This window comes from Manihot esculenta, chromosome 11 (genome assembly GCF_001659605.2).
Source record: "Manihot esculenta cultivar AM560-2 chromosome 11, M.esculenta_v8, whole genome shotgun sequence".
Taxonomy (NCBI): domain Eukaryota; kingdom Viridiplantae; phylum Streptophyta; class Magnoliopsida; order Malpighiales; family Euphorbiaceae; genus Manihot; species Manihot esculenta.
In genome coordinates, this window is record NC_035171.2 from 31,257,506 (window position 1) to 31,278,085 (window position 20,580).

General features: G+C 29.0%; 3 protein-coding genes across 3 annotated transcripts; all 3 read right to left on the minus strand.

Annotated features, from left to right (window-relative positions):
- Positions 1 to 3,030: 3,030 nt before the first annotated feature.
- On the minus strand, positions 3,031 to 5,155 carry LOC110627174 (lysM domain receptor-like kinase 4). The gene has a single exon (XM_021773438.2). The coding sequence runs from the start codon at positions 5,036 to 5,038 to the stop codon at positions 3,209 to 3,211; it is 1,830 nt and encodes a 609-aa protein (XP_021629130.1). The 5' UTR covers positions 5,039 to 5,155; the 3' UTR covers positions 3,031 to 3,208.
- A 3,902-nt stretch (positions 5,156 to 9,057) lies between these two features.
- Positions 9,058 to 10,517, minus strand: LOC110625712 (alpha carbonic anhydrase 7). Its single transcript, XM_021771340.2, has 7 exons — positions 10,430 to 10,517; positions 10,089 to 10,306; positions 9,884 to 9,990; positions 9,681 to 9,783; positions 9,436 to 9,600; positions 9,302 to 9,355; positions 9,058 to 9,169 (listed from the first exon to the last, which is right to left on the minus strand). The coding sequence occupies exons 1-7, from the start codon at positions 10,515 to 10,517 to the stop codon at positions 9,086 to 9,088; spliced, it is 819 nt and encodes a 272-aa protein (XP_021627032.2). The 3' UTR covers positions 9,058 to 9,085.
- Positions 10,518 to 13,973: 3,456 nt separating this feature from the next.
- LOC122725152 (alpha carbonic anhydrase 7-like) lies at positions 13,974 to 15,659 on the minus strand. The gene is made up of 6 exons (XM_043962063.1): positions 15,379 to 15,659; positions 15,053 to 15,270; positions 14,756 to 14,965; positions 14,501 to 14,668; positions 14,367 to 14,420; positions 13,974 to 14,279 (listed from the first exon to the last, which is right to left on the minus strand). Exons 1-6 carry the CDS (start codon positions 15,641 to 15,643, stop codon positions 14,193 to 14,195), a joined length of 1,002 nt encoding a protein of 333 aa, XP_043817998.1. The 5' UTR covers positions 15,644 to 15,659; the 3' UTR covers positions 13,974 to 14,192.
- Between the last annotated feature and the right edge of the window lie 4,921 nt (positions 15,660 to 20,580).

Below are 20,580 nucleotides of genomic sequence, written 5' to 3' on the forward strand. Positions count from 1 at the left end.
AAAAAAAAGTTTTGGCTTCATAATTTAATATAATACTACAAGAAATTGCTTAATTATCAATCAATTTTCCCAACGAATTTTAATCCGTTAATAATTTTAATAAATTTACTAATACAATTAAAAATTCATTAATAATTTTTAATATAAAAAATTTTATATAAAAATTCAATTATTAAATTTGAAATTTTGGATATACTGTTCATTTTGTATGTACTATGTTGCACATTTTATTATTTTTTTTCTCAAAATAATAATTCATCATTTTGTTTTCCCTTGTTCTAAAATAATAGTATTTTAGATTTTATTTAACTGTAAACTAATACTCTATTTGAATAAATTAAATCAATTTAAATTTATTATTAATTTATTTAATATAAAAGAATTTAATTGAATTTGATTATATTTAAATTGATTCTAAATTCTATTAATAAAATTTAATTTTTTTTTAAAAAAAATTCATACCAAGAAGTAAATTATGCAAGTATCTCAATTTTAAAAATTTTAGTTTGAACTAAAAAAGTAATTGGTTAATTCACAAATTGACACTTGAGTTATGTATTTATAAATCTAAGCAGTATTAGAGACAGTAATTTATTTTTAAAAAATGGATGTTAAACACTAATATTTAAAAATTAAAAAATAATAATAAAAACACATAATTTTTTTTCACTAATCTTCATCTATCACTACTATAAAAATAAATTTAAAATAGCGACTTTATTGCCTTATTTACTTTAATCATAACTATAATCTATAACTATAATCAGAATGCTTCTCTCTTAGCGCCATACAGTTGTGATGAGGTAAGGTCTGCAGCCTTTTCCATGAAAATTGATAAATCCCTTGGGTTAGATGGTTTCAATCTTGATTTTTTCCAGCAGTATTGGAATATTATAGGAGATGATGTATCTAGTTTTTGCATTGAGTGTCTGCATTCTGAGTCTATTCCTCTGAAGCTGAATGAGACAGCTTTAGTTTTGATTCCAAAGAAGTTTGTGCCTGAGCAAATGAGCGACTTGCGTCCTATAGCCTTCTGTAATGTGGTCTATAAGATCATCACTAAGATGATAGTTAATCGGCTTAAGCCCCTTCTTTCCACCATCATCTCGGAGAGTCAAAATGCTTTTATTACTGGTCGAAGTATTCAGGATAATATAATCTTAGCTTTTGAGGCCTTGCATGGATTTAAAGTGCATCAAAGGAAGAAAGAGTTCTCTGGAGCCCTCAAAATGGATATCAGCAAGGCCTATGATAGACTTGAGTGGGGTTTCATTTGGGATATGCTTCTTCGGCTGGGTTTTGCGCAACAATGGGTTGCTTTGCTGTTCTCTTGTATCTCCACTGTTTGTTATTGGATCCTGCATGATAACAAGGAGTTAGGTCCTATTGTTCCTACAAGGGGTTGAGGCAAGGAGATCCCTTATCGCCGTACTTGTTTATTCTTTGTGTTGAGGGGCTTTCCCGTCTCCTGCAAAATTGTATGAGCAGTGGAAGCCTTCATGGGTATAGAGTTTCTCGGGGTGACCCGCATATTTCTCACCTTTTTTTCGCAGATGATAGCCTGAACTTCTTCCGAGCAAATATTCAGAAGGCTTTGGAACTCAAGCGTATCCTTCGCACATATGGAAATGCGTCTAGACAAAAGTGCTTAATTTCTGCTGGCAGGCTCTAGTTAATGTTGTCCCTTGCCTCTCGTCGCTTCAGTCCAAGAGAATCCCGGTTGATCTTTCATGCCTGTTGTATCATGCAGCCCCTGAGAATGTCTTGCATATTCTGATTCAGTGCCCTTTTACCCCGCAGCTGCTGGTTAAGCTCGCCGTTGGGTTGGCCTGCGCCTTCTGCATCTTCTTTAAATGAGTGGTTTTCTTTAGCCTTCTCTTCTACTTCTGTGGAAAATACCTCTCTTATGCTAATGATCTTATGGGCTTTATGGCAAAACAGGAACAATGTTGTATGGAAGGACCAGGGTCAGACTGCGAGTGGTGTGTTCTTCATGGCTCTAATTTTTTGCAACAATGGAAAGCAGCCCGTGTCGTTTCTCCAGTAAGCACCATTGTTGATTCGGCTCGCCCAGGCTGGTCTCTTCCGCCGCACGGTTGGATCAAGGCGAACATTGACGCCTCTTTAAGCTTGCAACGAGGTTCGGTAGGTTTCAGTTGTGTAATCAGGAATGATGATGGGAGTTTTGTGGCTGCTAGAGCATACTCTTTTTATAGTCAGATGGATGCAAAGTGTGCTGAAGCTATAGCATTTCGAGAAGTATTGAGGTGGATTAAAGAATGTGGATGGGATCGAGTTCTTTTTGAATTGGATGCTCAGGTACTTGTGATGTCAATTAATTGTGCTTTGTTGGATGATTTATCGACTTTTGGCTTTTTGGTTCAAGATTATAAACTGTTTTTATCTAGTTATGAGAAAGTAAAGTGTGTTTTTGTTCATAAATCTGCGAATGATGTCGCTCATGTTCTAGCAACATCGACTCATTCTGAGTCAGGTCAAGAGTCAGGTCAAGGAGTTTGGGTTGATGTCCCTCTTCCTCACATGGTTTCTATGTTCTCTTTGAATTAATAAAGTTTTCTTATCTTTTAAAAAAAAACAATTGTTACAGTTGTATCTGTCACTAAATATAAAATAACTATTTTATTATTTTTAAAATATAAATAAAAAATACTATTAAAATTATAATTTTATTAAATATAAAATAAATTTTTTATTAAAATATATTATTTTATTTAATAAAAAATATAAATTTTCTTTATAATAATTTTAAACTACTAAACAGTTAGCTTAATTGTTTTCTTAGTAATATTAATTTCACTAGGGAAATGTTGCCAAAACCTTAAAAATGTAATAATTTCAATATTAACAATTACTATAATGGCTAGCTTTACGAAACATGTCCTAGATTTTATTTCACAAAATCAATCATTTTCAAATGAAATTATCACCAATTCAAATTTCTATTTGGCTAAATATTTTTTACAATTCAAAGTGATAAAGCTATAAATTTTTTACAAAAGACCTAAAAATTTTAAATAGTGCTCTTCAGCTATCAATCTTAAATGATCCATGAATTAATGATATATCATACATGTAAATTTATTGCGGAATATGATACAATTACACAGTGATACTCAGAGAACTGGCTGTAAAGTGATACTTTTTTATGGTATGATCTCCGAGTGCTGCTTCTTAATTACAGTCAAAGTCATACCAATCTGACAAGGACTTTAAGTATATCATCCATAGATGGTCTATGCAGTGGGTCATCTTCCACACATGCCTTTGCCAAAACAGCTAAACACAAGGCCTCAGCAAGAGGATAATCCTCTTTAAGACATGGATCCATGAAGCTCCTCAATTGTTCGAAGCAACCACCTTCACCGGCACCCCCTCCTAAAAATCCAATGCAATCTTTGAATGATTTTCCATCTATGTCTTCTCTTCCTGAGATGATCTCTAGCAAAACAACTCCAAATGCAAATATGTCTACCTTATCAGAAGCTGAGCTATAGACAATGTACTCTGGTGCAGCCCATCCTTTTAAAGGTTCAGCACCAGAGTTGGTTCTGATATTTGTAAGCTTTGCCCTCCAGTTTGCTGTGACAAAAATATTTCTGCTGCTGATACCCATGTGAGCATATGAAGGAAAAATGCAGTAATGTAGATAGTGAAGACCTGTGGCAATATCAAAAGCTATTTGTGTACGCCTATGCCATTGAAGAGAACTAGATGAATTAGATAAGCAATCTCTCAACGAGCCTTTGCTGGGGAGCTCAAAGAGAACGTAAGACCACGACGAGTCACTGTCTCCATAACACACACCAAGCAAATTTACAATATTGATGTGATTGACTTTAGAATGTATATCAATAACTTGGCGTGTATCTTCGAATCTCATTTGCTTGATCATCATTTCAGAATTTTCAATCAACCCTTTGTAAGCTCCATCTCCAATCTTCTTTTCCTCACTGAAATTTTTTGTCGCCCTTCTGAGGTCTTCTATTCTATAGTTCTTCAATGAATACTTAATTCCAATAAGAAGATCAGGGGATAAACAAGAATTTGCAGAGCTTCTACCAGTTTGACCTGATCTAGGAGAACTTCTAACAGTTGAACAAGAAAGAGGAGAGCTTCTAGTATTGAAAGATTGTAACTTGTCAATTTTTCTCTTGCATAAGGCCTTTGCGTACCACCCACATGCAACCAATGCAGCAAGCAGCAGAAACGACCCAATTACTGAAACTGAAATGTAAAGATTCATCAACTTTGTATTGGTCGTCTTTTGTACTGTGATTGTGGGAAGAAAACCAGGAGTGGGAGGTGGAGAATTAGGGATATTGAAGTTGATGACCGGACGTTTTTTCAAGGGAAGTAAGATGGTGGTTTGTGGATAAACCGTAGGCCACGGCTCAAAATGATTAGCTTTTGATAAATCTGCTGGAGAGATGCCAAATTTTTGGCTAAGTATATTAAGTGAATCTCCTTCTACCAAAGGGTACGTGACAAGATACATAACTCCACTACTACTGCTGAAATTATTCGGACAGGCACATCGTAAAGGCACATGAAGTTTAGAACCAACCTTAACATCGTTTCCTTGAGATGTGTTTTCATCGACAAGGGTATGTGATTTTACTAAACCTTCAAAAACTTCACAAGCAACTTCTGAGAGACTTGTGCTTTTTGGTACCACGTAGTTGAAATCAACCTGAAAGAAATCACCTGCACAAGAACAGGTAACAGGGAAAAGAACTTCTCTACCTGGTTTAAGAATGTCTGATGGAGATGAAAGACTGTTCAAATCAAGCAGCTCATCAACGTTGTCTGCTTGTAACAAGTGAGAGACATTTGAGATCGTCTTGAAATGTTGATTGGCTCTGTAGACAAGAAATGTAGAGCATGATTTCTGGTAAGAATTGCAAACATATCTTGAACCTGGATAGTTGGCGTCTGCAGAACAATTTGACGAGTCATAGTATTGCTGAGCTTGGATTGGATTGAAGAATGCTAAGATCAGAAACCATAGAAACAACATGGTTAATTTCTGGTATCAGATGATATCATTCTGCTAAATGCATGGCCATCCAAGCAAATGGAAAGAATCAGAAGTTACAAATGGTGAAAAAAAATCAAAATGCTGATATGGGGTTTCTAATCATTGTTTCCAATCACATCCCAAGGAATAATCTCCCTTACTTTATTAGACTCGAAACTGTTGTCCATATCATTAATTCAATAAATTAATATTTATTTCCAAAAGAAAATGGAACTATTGAAAGAATCATTAAGAGCCGGCCAGCCAATATGGTAGTTGCCGAGTGAGAACATGACGTAAGATGTCGTTTGTTATAGTGTTTTGCCTGTTTGGAGATTGTTGTGTTTGTTATAATGTTAGGAGATTTTCTGATTGTCTTTTTACTGAGTAAGAACAATCATCAGCCACATTGTTCCCTTTTGTTTCTTTTCCTTTGTTCTATTAAGCACCAGAAATCAGACACTCAATTATTATCAATTTAAGTCTAAATACAGCCTCCATAATCATCACTTGGTCGTTTCCAATATGAGCATTTAACAAATTAAATTTGCAGATAATAATAATATAAGTTTCTCGTAGGTGAAAGGGAATTAGATTAGTTTGATTTGATTGAATAAATTAAAAATTAAAGTTTTAGTATTTATAAAAATTAAGTTAAATTGATTTCGGATAAAATTTAATTTGAATCGAATTGATCTGATTTATTTTGATCGGTATATTTTTTTTTTAAATCTTAAAATTCAATTGTAATACTTAATTTTGATTATGATTTAATCCCTTGTATTATAAAAAATAATATATCATTATTCATTAATCGATTCGATTTTATTAATTTTTATTGATTAAAATTAAATTCAATTAAAAATAATAAAAAATCAAATTGAATTTTTAAATTGAAATAATTCCATATGTCTTTTCACTGTTCACCTCTAGTCACTCTAGACATCCACTTACAAATACCAAACTGGTGTAAATACGCAAATATTAGAATTCGTTTGGAAAAAGATGGGGATGAGAGAAAATGCTCACTTACACCGTTGTATTTATTGTTATTAATTTATTTAAACTAAAATTATAATATATTAAATATTTAAATTTATAAACATAATAAATAATTAAATATAAATTATTAAAAAAATAAAAAATAATGGTATATATTATTTACTGTAGTTAAAATTTTACTCACGCTTTAAATTTTTATAAATAGACAAAAATATGTGAGAGTAATTTTATTATTTTTTTGAAAATTTAGAATCTAATCAAACAAAATTTTGATTATAATTACAAATTAAATAAGTTGAAATAATTCTATTTTTTAAGTTATTAATAATATAATTAATTTATATTTAACTGTTATAATTTTTATAACTTTAAATATTTATTAAATTACAATTTTAATTATCATGTGTTTAATAGACTAATTTAAAATAGTAAAATGGTATTGCATTAAGGTTTTAAATTTTGTTTAGTTAGAATAATTTAATTAAAGAACTTTAAATTATCAGAAAGTAATAAAATTTTATTTGTTTAATTGGTTATTTTTTCTGATTTTTTTAGAAGTATTTTTTTAAAAAATTTTAAATATATATATATAAATATAACATTTTTTATTTGTATCATAAATGATTTTTAATTCATAATAAATAAAATTTAGAACACATCATCATGTAATGATATAATAAATGTATTATTTTTTTGTCCTATTCATAATTACATTTCCTTGCATCACATACCCTTGTAATATTGAAGGCCTGAAATTTTGAAGCCTAGAGAGCAAAGATAAATTAGCAAAAAAAATTCAACTATCAGCCCTTATCTTGTTTGAGAAGCCCAATGAGAAACCTAAAGGGAAATTATAATTCCATTAGAGGTAGAGGAACCCTAAATTGACAAACGCCCACGGGTAAACTTAAGATTTATTTATTTATTCTACCTTCACCAAATATTTCATTACCAGGTTTGGATGAAAAATTCCTTCACTTATATAGATTGTACTCGCTTCCACTAAGCCGAAACCATACTTTTCAGACGACAGGCAACCAATTTTACTCTCCTTTCTGTCGAAGTCTCAGCATATTTGAAATGCCTGTCTACCTTAACAATCCAATCTAAAAACACCTCAATTCTTAAACTATCGTTAAAGTAAGGAATATCTATCTTTAATCGAAAATCTCCACTGTTTTGAGTTTCATACTACCTCTACTCATAATCAACTCTTTGTTGATTTTGATCGAACCGAGATAGTTCTGGATCAAATTCTTCTTTAGAATTATCCTCCTCATAAGCAGATTGTTTACCGAGATAGTTCTAATCGTTGCTCAAAGCGTTACTCAAAGTGTTGCTCTAATCAGATTGTTTACCGAAATAGCTCTAATCGTTATTCAAAGCGTTGCTCAAAGTGTTGCTATAATCGTTGCAATACTCTGTCCTCTTGTGGGACTCCACCCTTCTTATCACCGTCATGGAGAGCACTGCCATTGCTGCTGGTCGCCATACTTTGATACCATATGACGCAGTATAAAAGTATGCAAAAATAAACCCTAGATAGATTTAGAAAAAAGTGTTTTATTTTGAATAGAAAAAAAGTTTTTTCACAAAAATATAATATCTGTCTAAATAGGGGCACAAAAAATTTAAAAGAATATAAAAATATTGACAAAAAACTTCAAAAGTCATTTTGAGACCCTAAACATTGTTTTTAGATCTCGTGACGAGTCATTACATAGTTAAAAGTACGCAACAAGCATAAATCTTTAAACAAGCTCTTTAAATTGGAATTTTAATGGCGATTCTGACACCCATAATAAAAGTTATGGTCAAAAATTTTATTATGGTCAAAATATTTTTTAGCTTACGATCGCGTTTGGTCCAGTTCATTCATTCTAAATATTATGGCCCATTTCATCAGTATTATTCGGTAACTTTTTTCTTTACTTATTAATTTAATGACAAAATTTAATATTAACTTTCTAAAATCATTAATAAATTTTTATACAAATTATCAATAAATTTAAAATTCCCTAGTAATTTAAATATTTTTTAAAATTTATTAATATATTGAAATCTATTAATGAATTATACAAGCATATCAATAAATTTTAAGTTTGTTATTAAATTTCAACACCAATTATTTTATATATTTATAAATTACCGAATTTTAAAATTTTAGCACCCGATTATCAACAAATTTTAAATTTATAGGTAAATTTTTATATAAATTTTTTATATTAAAAATTATTAATTATATTAATAAATTTATTAAAATTACTAATTCATTGATAAAATTCATCGGTAATCTAGCAATTTCTTATTATATAAAATTATGAAGCCAGAACTAGTTTTTTTATTATTCAAATTCTCTTCTGAGTTGTGGAGACAAATTTATAGTAGTTTTTTAAAAATATATATATAATTTGACTAGTTGCATCAAAATTTTTTTATTATTAACTTTTGATCTCTAATTTTTATAAACATATAACTATTTAATACTTAACTTTTATAAAATACACCTATTCAATTTTTAAATTTCATAAAATATAATATAACATTAAAAAATTTGAAGTAATGTACATGTGCAAGAGCTAAATAATTACACTTTTATAAACAGTTAGATATTAAAAGGTAATAATAAAAAAATTAAAATGTTTATTGATTTTTTGAATAAAAGTTAAAATTAAATTATATATTTAATTTTTTTTATAAGAGATGAGGGATTTGAGCATTTAACCTATAAATTTTTAAAATTAAATTAAATGTACTTATCATTAAATTAAATTGATCAGCGTTTAACTATTTATGAAAATTAAATAAATAAAAAAAATAAAAAAAACTATTATTTTAGAAAAGGAAAAAAAAAGATGAATTATTATTTTGGGAAAAAAATAATAAAATGGGCAACATAGTCCTTTATTACAAGTACATACAAAATGAACAGTATATCCAAATAGAAGGAGGAAATAATGAAGGAAATTAATGGGAACAAATCCCATTTTATCCTAATTAATTAACTAATCAATCAATCTCTTTATGTAATGAGCAGTGAATGAATTAATCATCTTCTTCATCTGGTTGATAAAGTTGCACTAATCGTCCATTTGTCGCCTGAATTGGTCTTGCATTTGAACCAGATTCCTACATCAATATATTCACAAATATATTATATCCTCCATTTAAAATAAAAAAATTTATAAAAAATTTTCTTATTAAAATTAAATTATTTCTTTGCAAGATAAATCATAATAGGTATGAATTTATAAAACTTACAGCATGAGCTGCCACACGAATCATTCGCACTTGTTCTTTGCTAACAGTTCTCACCTGAAATTATTAACAAAAGGGGTTTAATAATCTTTATTAAGAAGAAAGAAGGATTTGATGTTGTGATTAATTAAGGAAACCTTTGTGCTAATGGTCCAGGTGACATTTTCTGTGCATGGAGGAGTTGTAAGAGATCCCATGTATCTGTAATATTTTCTACTCATCTTTATATCATTTGGATCAACTACACCCACCACTTTCTCAGCTTTTCTGGTGCCACCCACCGATTTCAAGTGGTCTCTCAGCTGATGGAAAAATTAATACAACAATGAAACAAGATCATTAAGAAATTTATTAATGGAGGGTGGTCTTGGTTTGTACTTACAGATGATAAGAAAGACTCAGGATTTCCAATTTTGAATAGAATTCCAACCACAGCAACCTTTCCATCTTCGCTTTTATGAACCATATGCATCTCTACAGCAAACCTGCAAGTATTTTTTAAAAGAAAATGTTAGAAAAAATGAAAAATAAACAATTTTAAAAAAGTAAGAAACTTGCAATGGATATTAATTGAAGAAAAGCAACCTCCTGCCATTGATGGTGTGCTCAGAAGGTGAATGCCAGTGACATTGTTGCAGAACGTATTCCTTTCCATTTATTTCAATACTTCCTGCACCACTTTCCCATTCCAACTGCATTCACAATTTAAAGATAATATTTTTACATTTAGCTTCTGATTTACTTGCGGAAAATAAATTATATTTAAAAAATATTTTTGACAAAAAAATACCATCATATCATGGCCTTTATTTTTAAGAGTGGCATTGGAAGGCCTGTAATCTCTATCAAGTTCCCCGAGATGGGTAACTGTTTTAACACTTTGCTTCAATATATTAATAGGAGACTGCTTGGTTCCATTGCTACATGTCCTCCACTCTGGCTCAAGCTCTCCCCATCGACTTGGCCCATTTTCACTGTTTAATTGGTAACCAAACTCTTTCTCCTCACCTGCATGCACACAAACAAACATGTAATCATTCCATATCATGGGATTATTTTAAATTTAGTAAAAAAAACGTAAAAATTATCTTGATTGGTTGGAGTCGCGAATACATACTAACAAAATCTTACCAGTTTGGTGAGATTCTGCTGCAAGGATATGCAAGAGAAGAGAGAGGAAGGAGAAGGAATACAGCAATTGGATTGCAAACTTTTCCATATCTTTTAGGGAGAATTATTAAGATTTAAAATTAAGGCTATTAGAAAAGAAGAGAGGCTTATGATATCCAGGAATTGGGAGGTTCTTCAATTCTGCTTATATAGCCTCAATCTCTAATGTGAACGATTGAATATAAAATTATTAGTTTACTATGGAATAAACATTGATGGGAATAAACTATCTAAACCTTTATCTTTTTCACAACTCATCAAACACTAAAAATAGTTTTGATCCACAACTAATTTTTATCAAATATTTTCTTTTTTTTCGTTCGAGGGATCGCCTTATAAAAAAAATAAAATTTATTTATCAATATTTTTATTTAATAAAATGAAAATATATAAAAAAAATATTATAATTGTGCAACATAAAAAATTCATATTTATTACGATAAATAATAATAATAAAATCATCATATAACTTAAGTTTTACGATATAATTTTTGTTATTAGTCAATATAATTGAATTAGTCTATATTAAATTTTTTCAAATGTATTTTAATAAAATTCTTTGCATATTAAAGAAAAACATTGTATAATGAGATTTATTGATTTTTGTTGATGAACGTATAATACAACATACTAATCTTTTAACCTCTTAATTAGATTGAAAGTTTCAAAATGGTGGTGTTAAATTCATTAAATTGAATTATATGGTGATTTGGTTGATGACGAAGCCACTGACAATATAATATTTAAATCTAAATTCAATTGATTTTTCCCTTTTCTTGATTTTTGACCTAGTTCATCTCTTGGTGTTCTCGTATAACAACGGTAATTGTGCAATATTTCAAACATTTCTATATGTTAGTAATTTCTCTCCTTTTTAGTATTAAAATCACAGACATTAGATTATAAATTTAAGGTTTTGTTTGGTTCAAAATATTTTATTTTCTGAGAAATATACTTATAGGAAATATACTTTCAAAAAATTTATTTACTAGAAAGTATGATATTAATGTTCTGAAATCTGAAAAATAGGGTTTTCAGTATAAGTGTAAGTTGAGAAAGAGAGGAAGACATTCCTCCCTTTTATTCCTTTTTCTTTGTCTTTCGGTAACGTTTAACGATCTCTATGCTATAATTTCATGTGTCTTTATCAATCACGTCCATATATACGGATATGTCAGACTCTTTCTCCACGCCAGGCGGCCAATTATTTCTCCCGGCGCGCATGCGGGCAGAACTGCTAAATGTCTTTTCTTATGTCACATTATCGGGCTGAATTTATTCCTGCTGAATCTGAACTTGCGAGTGATTCGGTCTGCCCCAGTGATCATCAGATATAATTGTGTTTGGTATACAAATTAATTTTCTAGACCGTAAAATTATTTTGAATGGTAAATGATAATAATATTTATAATATAATTTTAAATATAATAAATTAAGGGATAAATGTTTTTTTTTAAAAAGAAAAAGAAAAAAAAAAAGAAAATGACGACTTGCGAAGGTTAATGAAACTTGAAAGAAACTTCAATTAGATGATCAAGAGGAATTCAAATTTTGGGACTTCAAATGGAATTATAACTTCGGAAAAATCTAGTCTTTTATTTTCTTGAATTCTTTCATCCTTCAAAGAATTGGCACGTGACATTAACTTCGTCAAATTTGTGCATTTTCCCTATTATATATCGTAAGTGTAAGTGGAAGTTTCTATAGATGAGATCACAAGCCCACTTGTTTTTTTTTTTTTTTTTTCCTTTTTTTGAAAAGTAATTAAAGAATTAAAATAATTTTATTTGGTTAAATTTTATATTATGAAAATGTGTAATTAAAAAATAAAAATATAAAACATAAATTTTATTATTAAAATTTTCCTTAATCAAATACTTTTTTTCCTTTCTTTGAGCAAATTTTATACATTTAATAAATTAAAATAAATTAGGTAAATTTTATTATTTTAAAAATAAATATTACTCGTAAATCACTTTTTTTAATGAAGAAGTCAATATGAGACCAAGTCATATTTTTTAATTACTGTAAGAGAAAAAGGGTTAATTAATTAAATATATAAAAAATTTGCTTAATTTGGTTTAAATTAAAAAATATTTTCCATATACCAATTTTTATGAGTGTCGTAATAACTCAAGTAATATATCTCTTGCTTGTTAATTTATATATGACTGCTATAGAGTTTTTTATGGACTTTTTTTTGAAAAACAAATAATACATTAGTAAGAAAAACCTCAAATTTAAATGCCAACACATACCAAAGAATACCAAATCAAATCAAATTAAGAGTTGTATTTTAAAGTCTAAGCCCAATGACCAAACCCAAACCACAACTCTAATCTCAGCTGAATTTGATAAGAAATTAGTGTTGTGGCGGCCACTGCTGCCTCCTCCTTGCAGCCTCCATTGTCCCATGTCTTCCCTTAACTAGAACAGCGCATAGATGCGAACTAAGGCAGCAACAAATTAAAAGGATCCAAAACTAATAAGCATAGCTACACTAACAAAAGCAGGAGGCACATGACTTTGATGAGGAGGCAACCCAAAGGCTCTATGACATTGTCAAAGGGCAAGCTTAGGTTCTTCAACATTTCCTTTATGCGTTCGGAATTATATAAGGACCGGACCTTAAATATTACGGTTTGCTAGTAATTCGAGCTAGTTCCATCTCGTTTCACAGATAATCCTTTTTTAGTTTGATTTAAATTGATTCAAATAACTTTTAAATTTATTTTTCACTTTGATTAATTCAAATTATTTAATAATTTGATATTGATTATTATATATTCAATTTTTCCATAATCCATCGATCTAGTACGTGATGCTATGACCCAATACTCAATTTATTTTGTTGAGGATAACAATAGAAGATCAAGACTCAAGGCACTTCAAAACCTGCATGTACAGAATATAACCAAGACGCAAACCCAATAAGGAAGGCTAGAGACAATGACTCCATTGCCAAATCTGCATTGAAGACGTGAAGAAAATAATGCTAGGGTTCCTGTGTTTTTGTGCTATGGACCTTTCTTTTAATTATGCTATGGCTTTCGAGACCTCTAGTAGCTTTCTTCTTTTTTTGTTTTTTTTTTTCCCTTTTTTTAAAGCCTATAAGTGTGAACTTGTGATGGCTGGAGTCCATTAGCAATGAATTATCATCTTTAAAAATAATTAAATAAATAAATAATTAGAAAAATGAGGAAAGGAAAGCTAGTGGGATGTCATTGTCGCTATCTATTGTTAATTAATTTCGGCTGGTCTCTGATGCAAGTTCTATGGAGTTTCAAGAACATGTTTTCCACTTCTAGAAGATTTTGGTTCCCAATTTTTTTTTTATTTCCCTTTAGGTAATCAGGAAAAGACAGAACTCGATCATTGAGTTATTATTAAGAAAAATATGATGTTTTGATCAGTGAGTTATTATTAAGAAAAAGCATGACCCAAAGTGGAGGAAAAAGAAAAGACAAGAAATATCTGCAAGCTGATGCACCACATTGAACATTAATTAATAAGAAAAAGAAATACCATATGATTCTTATTATAAATAAAATAATTTAGTAATACTTCTTTAATATGCCCATGTACACAAGCAAGTTTGGCTAAAAGTATAACCAAAAAGAATGAAAAATGATGAATATTACATAAAACTCATTTATTTAAATTCTGTAGCCTAAGAATAATTAATCTCTCCATATACTGAAATTGAATAATAAGGTATAGAAATTTAATCATCTTCTTTTTCATCTGGCCTGTAAAGTTGCACTGGACGTCCATTTGTGAGCTGTACTGGCCTTGCATTTGTATTTGATTCCTGCAAAATATAAATATTTTTTTATCAGATCATCATCAATTGCATGTATATGAGTATGATCAGAGACAAGGAATCCGTAGAACTCACGTCGTGAACCGCCACCCGGAGCAATCTCACTTGTTCTTTGGTGACAGTCCTCACCTGAAATTAATTAATAAAAAAGGGTTTAATGATTTTGAAAAGAATATTATATGATGTTCTTGTCAATTGATTATGCAAACCTTTCTGACAATTGTCCAGATGACATTTTCAGTGCAAGGTGGAGTTGTAAGAGATCCCATGTATCTGTAGTACTTTCTGCTCCCGATCTTGATTTCTTTTGGGTTAACTATACCCGCTATTGTCTCATTTTCTCCGGTACCGGCCACCAATCTCAGACGGTCTGTTAGCTGATGGAAAACAAAATGATTAAGTGTATATACTTTAGAGAAATAATTAAAGAGAGAGATGGTGTGGCTTTTATATGTAGAACTTACAGATGACAAGAAAGAGTCTGGCCTTCCTATTGTGTACAAAATCCCAACAACAGCAGCCTTTCCATCTTGGCTCTCGTGAACCATATGCAGCTCTAAAGCAAACTTCTTGCCATTGATGGTGTGCTCAGAAGGAGAGTGCCAGTGACATTGTTTAAGAACATATTCAGTTCCATTTATTTCAAGAGTTCCTGCGCCAGTTTCCCATTTCAACTGCATCCACAAAAGAGAAAATTAATTTGCAAGGGATGCATGATTGTAGCCATAGTTTTTTAATAAACGTTTGTTTTTAATTCTTACCATCATATCATGGCCTCTGTTCTTAAGAGTGGCATTTGAAGGCTTGTAGCTTCTGTTAAGTCTTCCTAAATGAGAAACAACATGAACTCTCTCGTGCAGCAAATCAATAGGAGACTGCATAGATCCATTGCTGCATACACCCCATTCTGGATGAATCTCTCCCCATCGAGCTGGTCCCTTTTCGCTATATTTCTTATAATCAAATTCTCTCTCGTCCTCTGAACATCCCCCAAAAAAAAATACATAAAATTATCATCAGAAAATTACTCTAAACATATACAATTTTGAGTTTGTGTGCATGTGTTAATATGGTGAATAAAGCTTACCAACTTCTTGAGATCTTGCAGGGAGTACATGCAAGAGAAGAGCTACCAAGAAAACAGAACAAAACAACTTGATCCCAAGATTTCCCATATCTTTTAGCGGAAAGTAAAAGATTTTTAACCCCAAGTGAATAAAATTACAAAGAAGGAGAAGCTGTGAGTGTTTATGGCGTCCAAGAATGAGGGAGGCTTGTCTGCTTATATAGAAGAAATCCAATGTGAATACGTAATTGATGACTGTGCAATGAGTTTGGAGTTCCTTGATCATGGTGTCCGCTCACAAATTTGAACATAGGAAGGGAAGAAGAAAGTTATGGCAGTCAACTTTTGGTTTATTAATTGTTAGCAGTCAATTCATATATATTATAAAATATTAAACTATCAGACCTTAAGAGAAATCCCTCACAGGTGGTCTTTTGATACCATCTATTTTTATGAACTGCTTCCTTTGAAATGTTCTAGATCAATTCATCAAGATTATAAAATAATAAAATTAAGAAATAACTGCCTTCCTTCTATATATTTTAATCTTATAAATAGAATTATGAATAATATAATGAAAACCAAGATTACACGGCAATAATACTTTTTATTATTAATAGTAACAAATTTATAATGGATTTTTGTTGTTTATTGATAAATTTTTAAATACATTATTATATTTTATAATTTTAGAAAGTATATTTACATTTTCAGTAACGAAATAATTACTAGTTAAATTTCCGATGGATAAGCAAAAAGTGGGTGGAGTTGGTGGTTCAATAAACTAATTAGGTGTTGATATATTATTTTTCTTATATATTAAAGCCATCATAGAGCATCCTTTGTCTTTTTGCATTACTTTTTCCAAATCCCTTCTTCTTTTTCCTTCTCTTTATTTTTTTACCTACCCTTTCTTGCGTTTTAGTACTTCCCAAGTTTTATTTTATATATATATATATAATTTGATATTTAAAATTTAATTAATTTAAATTTATACATAGAGAAGTAGAATGTTTTCTCTTAAATTTTAATTATGTTCCGTATATCTATATTTAAAGCTTAAATAAAATTTTTTACATTTATCAAATATGATTTTATTAAATTAAATTTATTGGACTCACTATAATTTTAATTAATATGTCATTTATTAATACATATAGGAATTACTTCAATTTTTATTGAATTATTTAATACAAATTTTTTTTTTAAAAAAAAAAAACAATGTAGTTAATTTCTGGGCAATGATACGTGTAACTTCAAAGAAATGTGAATTGAGATGAATGAGTGGAATTCAAATTTGAGCACTATTATTATAATAAACTTCCGTCTATTTATGGAACGATAAACAAATAAAACATTTCTCATTTTCTCATATCGTAGGGAGATGATATCAAATATTTTTAACTATTAAAAGCCTCGTCTAATAGAAAAAAAAAATGATAATAATCAATTAAAAAATAAAAAATAAGATTAAATAAATAAAAAGAAAAATAACTTAAAAATATATATAAAAAAAATAAATAGAATTTCTTAAGAATAAAGAGAAAAAAAAAAAAAAAAGTGGAGAAAATCTGCCAGTTACGCGTGTTAATTATCGACAAAAGTTATAATGAGCAATCTTTTTCAGAGATGACCAAATTTCATTTTCTGTTCTAACTACTCTTTGAATTGGGCCCACACCTTCATTTAAAACAGTGAGGCTTAGCAGCCCAAGTCAATTGGAATTTCCACAAAACTCACTGTTTTGGTTCCACTAATTAATTTCTCTGAGTTTAAAATATATTTAAAATTTATTTAAAAAATTATTAATTTATTTATTTATCAATTTTAATCATTAAATATTAAAAAATTTAAAATATTTATCTATAAAAAAATTAATATATTTTATAAAACTAAAAAAATTTTATATATCATAAAAATTAAATAATATAAGTAATTAAATTTAATTAAATGACTAATTAATATATTTTTTAAAAATTTATAAATATTTTAATATTTATTTAAAATTAAAAGATTAATTAATAAATTTTTTTCAATTATAAAAAGTAAATAATAAAATTTATTTAATTAATTAGATTTAAATGGAGTCAAAATTTATTTTGAAAGGCAATATTTTTGCTGAAGATATCACAATCCATTAATGATCTCCTAATAACATGAAGATTTTGAAATTTGGAATTCTAAATGCTCATGTAATTGTCTGACTTTGGGAGACAACAGAGTTGACCAATTCACCAGTGCACCTGTACATGGAAAAGTCTTCTCAGTATGAATACAAGAATTGACGCCAGCCGTTGGATTAGTCACATATTTACGTGGCATTCAACAATCTAACGGTTCATACAGATTTGTGTTGTATAAAGCAGCTTTGTATTGTTGACTAATTTGTTTTCATTTATTCGTTAAGTTTTAATTTTAATTATTTTTTATGATTTTATTATTAATTAATATTCAGTATTTATAGTAAGAAATATTATCGATCAATTTATACGAATGGAAGTAAAACTTTCTTTATAGAAAATTCTAATGGCAACCTTTTACATTTGTTTTATGCATTGAAGATTACTATACTTGAAATAAATTTAATAAAAAAATATTATTTAATTTTTATAATATAAATAAACTCATCTTTTAATTATAAAAGTACATTAAAATGTTGTTAAAATTTTAATAATTCTACTAATTAATTTTTTTAAATAAAAAAAATATGATTTTTAAAATTATTTAAGTGGATAATCAAAATAATTAAGATATTTAATTTTTAGAGAGTTTTATTATTTAATTTTAAATATTACTATTATTAACAAAACAGTTATTATTTTTAAAATTTTATTAAAATTTTTTATTTTTTTATTTATTTTTATTATTAATAATAAATAAAAAATAAAAAAAAATTTAAAATTTAATTTGACTCTTAAATAAAATTTTTATTCAGTCCTTACATTTTTTAAAATTTATTTAAATTTCTTTATTTTTTTTAAATTTATTAAAATACTTTTATTCTTTTATCTTTATCAACCAAATAATCTCTCATCCCCTTTAAAAAAAAATACTTTGATTTTATTTGATTTTTATTTTATTATATTTTTAACGATAAAAATAAATAAAATGACTATATTATTAATAGAGAAAAAATATAAAAACTATTTTAATAAATTTTTAAAATTATAGTACTGAATTATTAATAATAGTAATATTTAAAAATTAAATAATAAATTTTTTTAATTTTTAATGTATAAAATTAATATAAAAATTAATTAATTAAATTTTTTAAAAATTTTAAAAATATTTTTAATATAATTTTAAAAATTAAATAATCAACTAATAAATTTTTTATAATATAAAAATTAAATAATAATTTTTTAAAAATGGACTAATTTGATGGAAAAAAATGTAAAAAGCTATTTTAAATTATATATATATATATATATATATAGTATAAAACCACGTGTTTTTTTTTTTCTTATTTTCCACGGAAAAATTCATGCAAAGTCGTAGCACGTAATGACCACTTTGGGAAATGCGAAAGAGCTGTCCAACGAAATCCAAAATGTCACTGTTCCATTGGAAGACCTTTCCAGTGGGGTCTTTGGCTTGCTTCCCTTTGAAAGCAAATTTCAACCAAAAATGATATCATTTCGATATGGTGAATTTTCTTTCAAACTATATATATTCTCTGTCATGTGGAAATTGGATGAGAAATTACATATTTGGCCATTTTTTATTTCAATTTCACATGCTAATATGATTCAATTATCTAAAGATATATCAACTGTGTCAACCCATTTTCAATAATTAATTATAATTATCACAATATACCATAAATTTCATTTATGGGGCTTAATTAAAATCTAAAAGTTTTATCATTTCAACTCTTTAAATTAGAGTATTAAATCTTTAAATTAGAGTATTAAATGCATTCACAGTTTTAATCTGATAATAAATGCATATGAGTAAATCTGAGATATGTAAAATTTTAATTGAAACGGTCCAATTCAGACAGACCTAAATAATTTTAGAACCTACTTTTCACTTGACCCAAAATGATCCATTTTTCATTTAATTCAAAATAGTTAACCCAAATTATTTAATAGTTTCGTACGAACTATTCTATACGATTTGAAATTACCGTATTGCATCGATCTAAGATTGAATCTCAAGCAGATAGCTTACGCTAAATTTGCAACGTTCTCGTCGCAACTAAATCGAATATAATTGTTAACCAGAACTGAACTCTTGAGTATTATGGTTCGCTAGAATTTCGGACGGCTCCACCTCGTCTCACACGGATAACTTTTTCATCGCAAGTCTAGACCTGCACAATTTATTTGATTTAAGGTGACTCTAATACCAATTTGTTGTCCCTTGAAGCAACCCAAGAGGGGGTGAATTGGGTTTATAAAAAATTTAAGGCAAAAGAACAAATTAGAAGGCAATAAGAAAGAAGATAATCAACACAAGAATTTATAGAGGTTCAGCTATCTCAAGCCTACGTCCTCTCCTCAAGGTCCACCTTGAGAGTTCAACTCCACTATCAAATCTTCTTTGGGTGAAGATTAAAACCCTTACAATCTTAGAGCAAGCCTTTGCTCTTTACAAATCTCTTTTTCACTCAAGAGCAATTCTTTGCTCAATGCCACACTCACAACAACAGAATCTCTCAACAACCTTTACTCACTCTGAAAAGCCAACCAATTACAACTCAAAACAAACTTTCAAGAAATCAATGCTTTGGCTCAAGGTTTTGAGAGAGAGAGAATGAAAAATGCTGTAATCTCAATAAATATTTGCTTAGATGGTTGTTGTAACCTCTTCACATTAAAAGCACGTTATATTTATAGTTCTATCATAAATATGGCCGTTGGAGGTGCATTAAATGCAAATAGAGCCGTTTATGTGCAGAAATAACCGTTATATATTTCTCAGAAAAGTTCAGGTTTGGCGGCTTAAGCTAAAGTTCGGCGGCCGAACCATTTGAGGTGAAGAACATCACTCTTTAAAAAAGGACTTTCGGCGGCCGAACTTGTGTGACTTCGTCTCTGTCCCTCTCTTTCGGCGGCCGAAGGTAATGTTCGGCGGCCGACCATAGGTGACTTTTGCCTCTATCCTTAACTTTCGGAAGCCAAACATTTAGCTTAGAGAGCAAACCACCTTCGGCGGCCGAAAGCCAATGTTCGGCGGCCGAACATACAGGACTTTCGTCTCTGTTCCTCACTTTCGGAA

Excerpts from the sequence above, each read along its gene's own strand:
- LOC110627174 (XM_021773438.2), bottom strand. The coding sequence starts at position 5,038 with ATGTTGTTTCTATGGTTTCTGATCTTAGCATTCTTCAATCCAATCCAA.
- LOC110625712 (XM_021771340.2), bottom strand. The coding sequence starts at position 10,517 with ATGGAAAAGTTTGCAATCCAATTGCTGTATTCCTTCTCCTTCCTCTCT. Across the intron at positions 9,601-9,680 it reads CTGAGTCTTTCTTATCATCT|CTGAGAGACCACTTGAAATC; the intron begins GTAAGTACAAAC and ends TTTTTCCATCAG. Across the intron at positions 9,170-9,301 it reads TTCGTGTGGCAGCTCATGCT|GAATCTGGTTCAAATGCAAG; the intron begins GTAAGTTTTATA and ends ATATTGATGTAG.
- LOC122725152 (XM_043962063.1), bottom strand. The coding sequence starts at position 15,643 with ATGATCAAGGAACTCCAAACTCATTGCACAGTCATCAATTACGTATTC. Across the intron at positions 15,271-15,378 it reads TGCAAGATCTCAAGAAGTTG|AGGACGAGAGAGAATTTGAT; the intron begins GTAAGCTTTATT and ends GGGGATGTTCAG. Across the intron at positions 14,966-15,052 it reads ACAGAGGCCATGATATGATG|TTGAAATGGGAAACTGGCGC; the intron begins GTAAGAATTAAA and ends TTGTGGATGCAG.